This window comes from Mirounga angustirostris, unplaced genomic scaffold, assembly GCF_029215605.1.
Source record: "Mirounga angustirostris isolate CCGP_5_RB_7025 unplaced genomic scaffold, mMirAng1.0.hap1 SCAF_16, whole genome shotgun sequence".
Lineage (NCBI taxonomy): Eukaryota > Metazoa > Chordata > Mammalia > Carnivora > Phocidae > Mirounga > Mirounga angustirostris.
The window spans coordinates 13,300,425-13,314,330 of NW_026991724.1; the positions used below are offsets into that span (position 1 = coordinate 13,300,425).

General features: G+C 40.4%; 1 protein-coding gene across 1 annotated transcript in view; it reads right to left on the reverse strand.

The window, feature by feature from the left end:
• HYDIN (HYDIN axonemal central pair apparatus protein) overlaps nt 1–13,906 on the reverse strand; it is a 358,851-nt gene that overhangs the window by 160,916 nt on the left and 184,029 nt on the right. Inside the window, exon 19 of the mRNA XM_045890776.3 lies at nt 3,168–3,406. Coding sequence (XP_045746732.1) covers nt 3,168–3,406 — 239 coding nt within the window. The remainder of the gene's footprint in view (nt 1–3,167; nt 3,407–13,906) is intronic.

A 13,906-nucleotide genomic window follows, 5' to 3' on the forward strand; every position in this document is an offset into this window, starting at 1 on the left:
GGATTGAGAGGACTCAGCTTTGAGGTGTTCTCTTCAGCTCTACACCCTTGGGATTTACTCCTCTGAAAGTATTTAAAAAGTGAGTAATGAAATATATTTTTAAAAATTTAGGAAGGCTAAATCACGAGGCTACAAGGAGCCACCACAGTAATGGGACAAGGTAGTGTCTACTCATGGAATCCACAGACTGGAGTCTGGCACCTGGGTTTGGTCCCTGAGTTGCCATCACCAGGGAAGGGGCACAGAACACAGACACAGTATGTGCAAAAACCACTCTAATTTACGAGAAATGATTCTGAGGAGTGAATGGAAAGCAAAATACCTACTGGAGAAGAGATACATTTCAACTTGTGTTGAGTAAATTTCCACTGACTGAGCAAAATATCTTGTGATGGGCTCAACTTGAAGGGTACTTGGAAAAGAAACCACACATACCCACCAAGCCCAGCCAAAGCTCAAAGGGACTGTACGATGGACCAGAACATCAGCTGTGGTCATTTTTCTCAGACTAGTGCTTTCAAAATTCTGCTATTTCATTCATTAATTCATTTGTTTGTTCATTCATCTATCCCATGAATATTTATTAAGAACCTCTTGATTGTCTGGCTCTTTGCGAGACACTGGGATTTCTAAGAACTTGGAGGTGGCTCAAACATGATTTTGTTTGGTATTTAAAAAAAAAAACTGATTTAGGGGCATCTGGGTGGCTCAGGTGGTTAAGCATCTGCCTTCAGCTCAGGTCATGATCTCAGGGTCCTGGGATCAAGCCCTACATTGGACTCCCTGCTTCTCCCTCTCCTCCCTGCTTGTGCTCTCTGTTGCTATCTCTGTCTCTCTCTCTCAAATAAATATATAAAATCTTAAAATAAAATAAAATAAAATAAAATAACTAATTTATAAGCTTATTTAAATTTTTTTTTCCCCCAGGGAGAAAACTCATCTCAGGACTGAGGACTGTTTTTTATTTTTAAAATTTTATCAGGCTTTGAGATTTCATCCCCTCTGTTCCTCATTAGAAATAGCATCATATCTGGCGCCTGGGTGGCTCAGTTGGTTAAGTGACTGCCTTCGGCTCAGGTCATGATCCTGGAGTCCCGGGATCGAGTCCCGCATCGGGCTCCCTGCTCAGCAGGGAGTCTGCTTCTCCCTCTGACCCTCCCCCCTCTCATGCTCTCTCTATCTCATTCTCTCTCAAATGAATAAATAAAATCTTAAAAAAAAAAAAAAGAAATAGCATCATATCTTATAAGTAAGTTGAAGCATCAGATAAATAATGAGTATTTGCCAACTGTCAGGTGTAACCATTTCTATCTAAATATGCATCCACAGAGCAAGTTTACTGGAGTAGCTTGACTTTATGGCTAAGTCCAGGTTTTAGGGAAATAATAAATAATATAAACTGTTTATAAAGTAGGCAGCATCTCTGTCACTTATACAGAGTAGGTATATCTGTCAATCCTCCCAGCAACCCAGTAATAATAAGTATATTTTCTACCATTTTATAAAGAAATAGAAGCTCTGAAAATTTAGGGAGTTGCCCCAAAATATGCAACCAGAAGAGGCGCCATATGGGTATTTTTTCAGACCCTTACATTCAAAAGGTTGGCCAACTGTTTCTGTAAAGGGATGAACAATAAATACTTCAGACTTGTTGGGCCATGTGGTCTGTCATGACTACTCAACTCTCCATTGTGTGAAGGGAGCCACAGAAACTGTCTGTATAGGAACGGGCATGGCCATGTGCCAATAAGACTTCATTTATAGAAGCAGGCAGTGGGCTGCACTTTGCCCACCCCTGCTTTTGACACTTCTCCTGGGGATTGCTGGCATTATGATTTTATGGTGAAAAGAATAACTGCAGGGTTTGTCCAGAGGAGAAATTGGCAGCTAAAAGTTGCAGTTTGCTTCTACATTCATAGACAACTATTAGCTAACCCTCCATTTCTAGGCAAGTGTCAGAAAATCCTTTGGGGCTTTGTGACACTATTTGTAGACTAAGGAGAACATGTAATTAAGACTGGCGTGCAGTATATTGTTTTCTATAATTATATTTGAGTTCACTTAACAAGAAATTTGGAAATAGAAGCATGGTACGCAATGACAACATGCCCTAGCTTATGGCCAATAGACGGGTGGAGAGGAGCATTTTTATACCTAGCTGACACAAAAACTGTAATTGGATGCTTCTCTGAAAACAAATGAAAGTCAACTATCTGACTCGCCTGTTACTTCATGCCTATTGGTTAATGTATCTTCAATCAAGTGTCATGTGTTGTAGATGGAGCAGAGGAAAGGAGGTGTGGATGGGGTTTTGGGGAGGGCTCCTAACTGACTTTTGTCAGGCACATATTCTCTAAGTATAGTGTGTCCATCTTGGTTTCAAGGCCTGTTACACCAGAAGGCAGGAGTACCCCTCTGAGATCTGTTCACAGTATTTCAACAGGCCAAATTCAACTGGCCCCCAAGAGTCGACTAGTGGCAGCCATGTGACTCCTCTGAGGAACCGTGAATAAACTGCCATATATATCCTCCACTGTTAGCATTCAAACCTCATACATTTTCAGAGCTGCATTTAGACTGTTCTGCTCAAAGATGTCTATCCTATACCACCTTTTATATAAATATGGAGATTCTCTAGCTTTTCAGGTGGAGACAATTGCAAACTTCTCAATTGTTGGTGCATGGGTGGGGAGACAAGCAGAGGACATAATACAAGAAAAATTACTGGCCTTGCAATAACTGATAATATACAATAAATTTTTTAACCTTCCAAGTTATACTCTATTTAGGTCACCACCAAGTTGCATCTGTATTTTCTACATTCATGGAGAGGAATTAGCAGTGCTTTGGAATTAAAGAGGAGACGTCATGGTTGAGATTCTAAATTTGTCACAAAGAAGCCATTGTATGTTTGAGAGAAAAATGCACTTCTAGAAGTCTCTTCTCTAGTGTGGAGGGACACAGCTTGGAGAACTCCACTATGCTGTGCCTAGGAAATGTCTTCTTGTGGCTGATGTATCCATTTGAAGGGAGAATGAAGACAGGAAGGGGGGCGGGCTGAAGACACTAATTCTATTTACTTAAAATAATTTTTCCAAGTAGAGGTGATGGTCAGCTAATGCAACATCTGTAGTATCTGTAAGAATTGGTCCAGGATGTCTCCCTACCTAAAATGTGCTCCCAAATTGAGCTCTGGAGCAAAGGGCTTATCTGAGACGATGGTGGAGCCAACTCCGGAAGCCTGGACAGGAATCCGGTAAGTGTTGCTATTTTCTATGTCCAAAATGACCGTGTCTTTGAAGGTCAGGATGTCGTTCAGGTTGGCAGTCAGTGTCAGCTGAACATCGGTTTCCGGGGGAACCATGCCTTTACTGGGTTCAATCGTCCACAGGGACTTTGTGTGTGCCTGCAACACAAGACTACAAGTTAACAGTGAAGATATTCTTGGCTTTTCATTCTGCTCATGTCAAAGCCCTCTAGACTTCAAATGGCTGGCACTGCAGAACTCCACATCAGAGACAAACTTTTTTTTTTTCTTAATCAAAGCAACTGGGTGTTTGTTGGCTTTTCTTTTTTTCAAAAAGCAGTCTGATTCTGAAGAGCAAACCTACAATTCCACTTTTGAATGCTCTGTGAAGATTCTTTATATCTCTTTCTCAAGATGACAGTCCAGTTCTCTAAGAAGCTTATACTAATTATCTGCTCTAATCTCCAAATTCTGAGATGCTGACAGAAGGTACAACATCCTTCCTGGAATCTGTAATTTTTCAAAACAAATGTATTTCAAGGGCAAAGTTTCTATGATGTTATAGTGAGGATGAACAGCTTTCATTAATGAACACAATACAGGAAGTTTTTATATATATTATTTCATAATAATCAATGGAATTTTGTTTGCTAAAATTTCAAACTTATTTTGAAATATATGACAGGACTGAATTATAGAGTTGGAATTGATGCCCACCAATCTGTTTCCTTTAACCACTTAGACTCTTATAGCTCACTCTTTCCTCCCTAAGGTCTTTGGCCAAATGATACCTCTCAACGAAGCCAACTCTGCCCATCATATTTTAAATTACAAACCTTCCCCCAGTAATCCTGATCCTCTTTGCCCTGTTCTATTTTTTTTCCCTTAGCACTTACCATCTACTAACATTGTGTATAACTGATTTCTTTATCATGTTTGTTTGTTTCCTTGCACTAGCATATAAGCTCTCCACAGAAGGGATGCTTATGTTTTTTGTTCTTGTTGGTGTTCACTGATATATGTCCCCAGCACTTATAACTGGTACATAGTTATAAGTGCTTAATAAATATTTGATAAATGAATTAATGTATCTACCTTTGATGTAGGAAAACTCAATTCTCAACTAAAGTAACTTATTCCAGATTTTAACAACACAAATTGTTTGCTATCCCTTCCTTATATTAAGTAGAGAGGCTTTTTTTGTATCCTCCATAACACTGGTATTGGCCAATCCCTTGGAGCTAAATAGGATAAACTGAAGCACCCTCTTTTGCTTAACAGCCCTTTGAATCCAGCATCCTAGCTTTAGAAGAAAATCTCAAATAGCATAATCAGGCTCCAAAGTAAGTTAAAAATTTGGTTAAGGTGTCAAGTCATAAAAATGTTGTAAGGATCTTATTTACTATAAAAATATAAATTCTGCTTACTTGATGGTAATCTTTTTTTTCAGGCTCCTTTTAAGATTTTCCCCTTGTATTTACTTATTTACTTATTTATTTAATTTAGTTAACATATAGTGTACTATTAGTTTCAGGGGTAGAATTTAGTGATTCATCAGTTGCATATAACACCCAGTGCTCATTACATCAAGAGCCTGCCTTAATGTCCATCACCCAGTTACCCCACCCCCCCCCACTTCCCCTCCAGCAACCCTCAGTTTGTTTCCTAGAGTTAACAGTCTCTTATGGTTTGCCTCCCTCTCTGTTTTTATCTTATTTTTCCTTCCCTTCCCCTATGTTCATCTGTTTTATATTTAATTGTAGGGCAGGTTCACTATAAGGTGTCTAATTAGGAGTTTATTTGCATATCCTGCTTGGAATTTGCTACTTTTCTAGAATCTGTGCTTTGATAGCTCTTCTTTTTTTTTTTTTTTTTTTAAGATTTTATTTATTTGACAGAGAGAGAGACAGCGAGAGAGGGAACACAAGCAGGGGGAGTGGGAGAGGGAGAAGCAGGCTTCCCGCGGAGCAGGGAGCCTGATGTGGGGCTCGATCCCAGGACCCTGGGATCATGACCTGAGCTGAAGACAGATGCTTAATGACTGAGCCACCCAGGCGCCCCATGATATCTCTTATTTCTGAAAAATTTTCAGCTATTATCTGTTTAAATATTTTTTCTGCCTCATTCCCTTTCCCTATCCTTGTGTGTGTATGGCTTTTCTATTGTGTCCTCTGTCTCTTAGACTCCCATCTGCACTTTCCATTCTTTTGCTCTTGGTGCTTCATTTTGGATTTGTTCTGAGCTATCTTCCAGTTCACTAATTCTTTCTCCAGCTGTGTGCAAGTGACTTTTAAACACACCTATTATGTTCTTGCTTTTACAAGTGAACGACAAAAATGTAGGTCAGAGGAGGCTGGGGTGAAGTGCTTCAGGGAAACCTAAAGAACAAGATGCTTCTCCAGAACAGAGGATATTGAAATTCTTTGATTGTGACATGATTAACTTGCAGGATCTCAGCACTCTACACACTGACATCCAGCTGGCTAAGAAGAGAAGAAAGAGGATGGAGGGTCACATACTGAAACTTTATGTACCGACCCTGGAAATGTTACACATCACTTCTGCCACTTCCGCTGTCTAAAACTCAGTCACATAGCCATGCTCAACGGCAAAAAAGGCTGAGAAATGTCATCTGGCTCCAAGTCCAAGAGTAAAAGGGAATGGGTGTTGTGAATCACTAGCTGCTTGCTGCTAAAGTCATCCTGATGGTTAAGTCTACTCCCAGATCCTTAAGGTCTTCTCCCAACTGACCTGGATCTCAGATTTTGGAAGGTGAAGAATTTACTCCATCAGAACACAGAAGTGGATGCATAACTTGGCATTTCAACTCCTATGGGAATTGCAGGCCTGGGGTTATTACCTACCTGCTGTTAGGACAAGTGGAGGGGCAGCTACAAGAGAAAATAAGAAAGTTCTAGGCCAGGTCATCTCAGCTGTTGGCCCTTCTTCCCAAATTAGTGGCCCTGGAGCACTCTACATAGTTTTACTCATTTATGAGACTCAGCTTACAATTAAAACATAAATCAATGTCATTTTTGTCCCTTTTTTTATCAAAAAGCAAATGCCTTTTGGAAGAAGTTTCTGTCAATGTCATCTCTCCTGTTATAACCATTTATTTTCCTCCTCTAGCCAGTAGCACAGGTCAATCCTCTGTTCACAACGAAGATATGGTGTCACCAGCATAAGTGCTATTTCAAGTCAGGGGACATTAGTTTTCAATGGATGGGTACCATTTCTATTCTGATTCCTGCTGACACAGGTTGGCTGCCCTGGAAAGAAGATATGAAGTTGCTCTCCAGGGCTGAATTGGTGAGTTTTCTTTTTGATGAAGCTTATTAATCAATGTTTGGCATAAAACCAGGCAGCCAAGTACATCCTAGAATCCACGAACAAGGCACATTAAAATGCCAGCTGCTAAGGTACTGGACTATCCTCCCCCAAAGTCAAGCTTTAAACTGCCCCAACACCCTTGTGTCTCTTTGCTATTTGACTTTTAGGGATGTCCTTTGCTGCTAGGAAGGACTTGGCATATATGATATTTTCTGTTATTAGATTGCAGATCTGATGAAGGAATGGATGAATGATAATCATCATAGCTATGGAGGACATTCCACAACCTTTCAAAACTCCAAAAGAGTAAAACAACAACTGATGGAAATAGGTTAGGAAGGAGGGCTCTGAAGGAAAAGGGATGTGGGTTTGAGTCCCAGCTGCAAAGCTTTCGAACTGTTGGATCTTGGGCGTGTTACTTAACCATGCCCAGGCTCAGCGTTCCCATTTGGAGCTTGTGACACCAGCTGCACCTTCTGCGCAGATTGTGGTGATGCTTCTCGTGAGGTAATGCTGTGAAACTCAGAGCAGCATCTGACAAATAGTAAGTCCTCACAAATGACAGCCACTGTCATCATTTCATCAAAATATGAAATGTCCCACATGACACATAATTATGGGCTCAACAGTATTTTTTTAAGATTTAAAAAAATTTATTTGTCAGAGAGAGAGAGAGAGCACACAAGCAGGGGGGAGCGGCAGGCAGAGGGAGAAGCAGGCTCCCTGCTGAGCAAGGAACCCAACGTAGGACTCAATCCCAGGACTGTGGGATCATGACCTGAGCTGAAGGCAGACGCTTAACAGAATGAGCCACCCAGCTGTCCCTAGGCTCAACAATATTTGCTAAAAATAATAGATTACAAAACTGAGAAAACAAAGAGGGATGCTAAGAAAGCCTATAACAGACACTACCCTTTACAGAAGAGAAGCAGCTTGTAAGGATTTGTGATAGACAGAATTATAAGGTGGCTCCCAAGATGTCCATCTCCTAGTGTATAGGTATCTTCTCCCAGTTATTTAATCAAACATGAATCTAGGTGCTACTGTGAAGGGATTTTGCAGATGGAATTAAGGTCCTACGTCCATTGATTTTAAGGTGGGGAGATTATCCTTAGCGGATCAGATGAGCCCTTAGAAGGGATTGGGCTCACTCTGGAAGACAGTATGGAGGTTCCTCAAAAAGTTAGAAATAGAACTACCCTACAACCCAGCAACTGTACTATTAGGTATTTATCCAAAGGGTACAAACATAGTGATTTGAAGGGGCACATGCACCCCAATGTTTATAGCAACAATGTCCACAATAGCCAAATTATGGAAAGAGTCCAGATGTCCACCGACAGATGAATGAATATTTTAGTATATGTGCTGCCGAAGCGAGCACTGATAAATGAATAAAGATGTGGTACACACACACACACACACACACACACACACACACACGGAATACTACTCAGCCATCAAAAAGAATGAAATCTTGCCATTTGCAATGATGTGGAGGGAACTAGAGGGCTAAGTGAAATAAGTCAGAGAAAGACAAATATCATATGATTTCATTCATATGTGGAATTTAAGAAACAAAACAGATGAAAATAGGGGAAGGGAAGGAAAAATAAGATGAAAACAGAGAGGGAGACAAACCATAAGAGACTCCTAACTATAGGAAACAAACTGAAGGTTGCTGGAGGGGAAGTGGGTAGGGGGATGGGGTAACTGGGTGATGGGCATTAAGGAGGGCCCTTGATGTAATGAACACTGGGTGTTATATGCAACTGATGAATCACTAAATTACCTCTGAAACAAAACAAAACAAAACAAAAACCGAACAAAGGTGGGGAGATTATCCTTAGTGGATCAGATGAGTCCTTACGGTTTCACATATTTGTTCCCAAAATGATAAAAATGGGCTTTCCTAAGCCTTCCATCCAAACTTCAGCAAAACAGGTGCCTCTGTTTTTTTCTGTGAATTGGGAGTGAAAAGGCTGAGTCCTTAGAGCAGCCCATGAACAACACATATGAAAGGTTAGTACATGCATGTGCACAGGACTGTGAAAGATGGAAAGATGGTAATCATCTGCAATTCAGAATTCCATGCCTGCTGGTGATGAGTGTGACACCCTGAGGTGTCACGTGTCTGAAGATAACATCTGCTTTTTATTTTATAATAGTGCATCAGTGCACTTAGGCAGCACTCACCTCCCAAGGTAATACAGTCAGAGCTTTTATAAGTTTCATCATGGTGTATTTAATATTTGCCACAAAAGACAGAAGTGAATGCTATTGTTTGCACATGTCATTTCAACAATAAATGAGAGTGAATATACTCAGGCAGACCTCCTCTTCCATAGTGCTAATGACCATGGAGCTTGAAGAAAATGCTGTGTACTTTCTTCAAAATGACTTGTTTGCCAGTTGAAATCTGCAAGAATTTCCTTCCATGGAACGAGAAGACACAAATAACAACAGGAACCAATGTGCAGAGCTAGGGATTTCTTTGGATTAATACTATTATCTCAGCAGACGATCAATTCTTTGTGGAACAAGAACAATGAACAGTCACCAAGGCCTTTCTCCTTTTTGTCTGCTAAATATGGTATCTCAACTCAATTGATTATCTTCCCTGAAGTGAGTCACTTTATTACTTAAAATAATTAACTGAGAATTAGGAGATGAAGTACGAAAGAAATGGTGCCGGAGCTTTACAAGGGAGGCAGTGGAGGGGAATGTTTAAAAGAGTGGGCTTTGAAGTCACATGACTTGGTGGTCAACTGTGGACTCTACCCTTTGTAGTCAGGTGATCCAGGATTAATTTTAAAATCGATTTCAGTTTCCTCATTTGTTAAATGTGCTGCTTGAAGATGAAATAAAACAGGAGCCAAGCCTCTAGCACTTTGTCTACCACAGAGTAAGTGCTCAGTAAATGGTGGGTATTATTAACGTTATCATTCAAAACTTTACATCCAGTTCCTCTTCCTGCTTGTGCCCTCCCCAGTCTACATTAGTGACACGGTTCTTTTTCACAGGGCTGATCCTGCTCCTCTCCTGCTGAAGATACTGGAAGGCTCTCCATGGTCTGGACCAATGGTGTTGAATCCTTTATCCCCTTTGAGAATGCTATGGAACCCCACCACAGAAAATGTACACACACACACACACACCCCAACTTGACATGTGATTTCCAGGGTTCATGGTGGGTATTTGCCACTTTTTCTGTTTGCAACATGGCAGCCTGTAATCAAGACTGGTATACCTTTAGTCTGGAGAATCCATTCCAAATTCTTCAGAAGAGGACCCCAACGCACTTTTCTAGGCTTCCTTTCTAGGCACTGTCAATTTCCAAAATGCACCCTTGGCGTTGGCCCTACCAGCTCACTCACCCCTCCCAAGTATACTGTACATCATCACTGCACTTAACTATGCTACTCTGTGGGATCGTACACCCCGTTTCCCCGTCTTCCTCCTCCTTATCCTGCAAGTCTCCATTCAAATGTTTTATGTATGAACATTTTAAGTTTTTTTTTTTTTTTTAAAGATTTTATTTATTTGACAGAGAGAGACACAGCGAGAGAGGGAACACAAGCAGGGGGAGTGGGAGAGGGAGAAGCAGGCCTCCCGCAGAGCAGGGAGCCCGATGCGGGACTTGATCCCAGGACTCTGGGATCATGACCCGAGCCGAAGGCAGACGTTTAACTGACTGAGCCACCCAGGCGCCCCGAACATTTTAAGTTTTATAGAAGAGTTAATCACTTCCTCCTCTGTGGTGACATATCATAATACAGTGCGCTGTAATACTGTATCAGTTGTGTATTCATTTCTTTTTCTGAGATTGTAAACCCTTCAAAGAAAGAGACCATTCTGTGTGCTTTTATGCCTCTCACTTCAGTTAGCACAGTACCAGGAATGGGGAAGGTGTTCAAAAAATATTTTTTTTGTCAATAAATATATGAAAATGTTCAGCCTTACCAGTAAGCCAAAGAAACACTAGCAATACAACATTTTTTTTTTCATCTGCCAGATTTGGCAAAAACAAACCAAATGCTGGCAAGGGTCTGGGAGAGGGTGACATTCTTCAACATTGCTGGGGGTAGGATGTAAATTGGTATAAATTTTCTGGGAGAAAATTTCCTAAGATATATTAAGCCTTTTAGTTATGTTCATGTCATATGACCCGGCAAATGCATTTCTAGAAGTCTAGTCTAGGAAACGGTGAGGAATGCGATCAGCAATTAGGACATGAGCACGGTTTATGGTGGTGAAAAATTAGAAGCAATCTACTAGTAGGGGATTAATTAAATCAACTGTGGTGGAGCCAAGTGATGCAATAAAATCAGTCACTGAAATGATCTGAACAGGAATGTTCCTTAATGATTCATATTGAAAGTGACTACACTTCATTGTTGAGTGAAAACAGCTGGAAATGAAGTTGGATTATCCCATGAGAGGGGGTAGAAATACACACACACACACAGTGACGGTTCAGAAGATATACACTGAAAATTTAACAGTGGTTATATGTTTGGTGGCATTGTGAGTGGTTTTTTTCTTCCTCCATTTGTTCTACAAGGATAATGTCAATTGCATTATAAGAAGACGTGCACTTACATTTATTGAAGAAAGAACTTGTCCTAAAAGGATATGGGCATTCTCTTTAGAGCCCATGTAATTTTAACTTTGTTTGCTCTCTTGCTTCTATTTCATTCCTGGCTTCTTTCTTTCTTAGAAGTCTTTCTTTGTAAATAAATAATACAGGTACACAATGTAAAACTCAAATGAGTATAAGGGTAAAGAGTCTCTCTCTCTCTCTCCTGTCTGTTGATAGCCACTAGCTGCCATCCCGGGAGGCCGCCACTCTTGGCAGTTTGCTGCGTATCTTTCCAGAGATTCTTTATGACTTAAAAAAAAAGCCCCTTTTTCCACAACCTCTCCAACATTTGTTGTTTCTTTCCCTGTCCATTTTGGCCATTCTAACTGGTGTTAAGGTGGTATCTCAATGTGGTTTTGATTTGAATTTCCCTGATGGCTAATGATGATAAACATTTTTTCATGTGTCTGTTAGCCATTTGTATGTCTTCTTCAGAGAAGTGTCTTTTCATATCTTCTGCCCACTTTTTGACTTATTTGTTTTTTGGGTGTTGAGTTTGAGAAGTTCTTTTTTTTTTTTTAAGATTTTATTTATTTACTTGACAGAGAGAGACACAGCGAGAGGGGGAACACAAGCAGGGGGAGTGGGAGAGGGAGAAGCAGGCTTCCCGCAGAGCAGGGAGCCTGATGTGGGGCTCGATCCCAGGACCCTGGGATCATGACCTGAGCCAAAGGCAGACGCTTAACGACTGAGCCACCCAGGAGCCCCGAGTTTGAGAAATTCTTTATAGATCTTGGATATGAGCCCTTTATCTGTAGTGTCATTTGCAAATATCTTCTCCCATTCTGTGGGTTGCCTCTTTGTTTTGTTGACTGTTTCCTTTGCTGTGCAGAAGATTTTCATCTTGATGAAGTCCCAAAAGTTTTTTGCTTTTGTTTCACCAGCTTTTGGAGATGTATCTTGAAAGAAGTTGCTGTGGGCGATGTCAAAGAGGTTACTGCCTATGTTCTCCTCTAGGATTTTGATGGATTCCTGTCTCACATTGAGGTCTTTCATCCACTTTGAGTTTATCTTTGTGTATGGTGTTAGAGAATGGTCGAGTTTCATTCTTCTGCATGTGGCTGTCCAATTTTCCCGCACCATTTATTGAAGAGACTGTCTTTTTTCCATTGCATGTTTTTTCCTGCTTTGTCAAAGATTATTTGACCATAGAGTTGAGGGTCCATATCTGGGTTCTCTTTTCTGTTCCATCGGTCTATATGTCTGTTTTTGTGCCAGTACCATGCTGTCTTGGTGATCACAGCTTTGTAATATAGCTTGAAATCAGGCAACGTGATACCCCCAGCTTTGTTTTTCTTTTTCAACATTTCCTTGGCAATTCGGGGTCTTTTCTGATTCCATACAAATTTTAGGATTGTTTGTTCCAGTACTTTGAAAAATGTCATTGGAATTTTGATTGGGATGGCATTGAAGGTATAGATTGCTCTGGGTAGCATAGACATTTTAATAATGTTTATTCTTCTGATCCATGGGAATGCAAGTTGGTACAGCCACTTTGGAAAACAGTTTGGAGGTTCCTCAAAAATTTAAAAATAGAGCTACCCTATGACCCAGCAATTGCACTACTGGGTATTTACCCCAAAGACACAGATGTAGTGAAAAGAAGGGCCATATGCACCCCAATGTTCATAGCAGCAATGTCCGCAATAGCCAAACTGTGGAAAGAGCCGAGATGCCCTTCAACAGATGAATGGATAAAGAAGATGTGGTCCATATATACAGTGGAGTATTACTCAGCCATCAGAAAGGATGAATACCCAACTTTTACGTCAACATGGATGGGACTGGAGATTATGCTAAGTGAAATAAGTCAAGCAGAGAAAGTCAATTATAAGGTTTCACTTATTTGTGGAACATAAGGAATATCATGGAGGACATTAGGAGAAGGAAGGGAAAAATGGGGGGAGGAATTGGAGGGAGAGATGAACCATGAGAGACTATGGACTCCGAGAAACAAACAGGGTTTTAGAGGGAGAGAAGATGGGGGATTGGTTAGCCCGGTGATGGGTATTAAGGAGGGCACGTACTGCATGGAGCATTGGGTGTTATACGAAAACAATGGATCGTGGATCACCACATCAAAAACTAATGATGTATTATTGTATGGTGACTAACATAACATAATACAATTTAAAAAAAAGTCCATTTGCATATATACTACTTTTTCTTACATAAATGGTAATAGCATACTATAATACTTTCCTGCAGCAAGATTGAAATTTTCAAATTTTTATGAAATGTACACATACAAATAATCTGCAAAGTCAAATGGTTCTAGGAAAAAGACATGAAAAACAGTAGTCCTTCGAACCCACTCTCCCACCCTTCCCCATTTTTCCTATCCTTGTCCATTAACGGAGGCAACTGCTGTCAATTCTTTTTGCATTTTCTTATGGCGTTTGCCTTCCTCCAAGGAACCTACTGCTACTTCTTTTCAGTTTGAGCATTATCAACTTATTTCTCTCTACAGAAGACAATGACAGCTCTCTTCTCTCCCTCTCTCCATCACTTTCTTCCCCTCATCCTCCCAATATAGTTAAAACTTATTTTCTGGTGAGAATCTACACCATGAGCATGCAAATACTATTCACAGCTGAGCTATGAAAAGCATACTGTGATTACATTTCCATTTGTGTACAACTTTTATTTTCCCAGGAATTATTGTCTTGTCTTTGTTGTTTAATGTA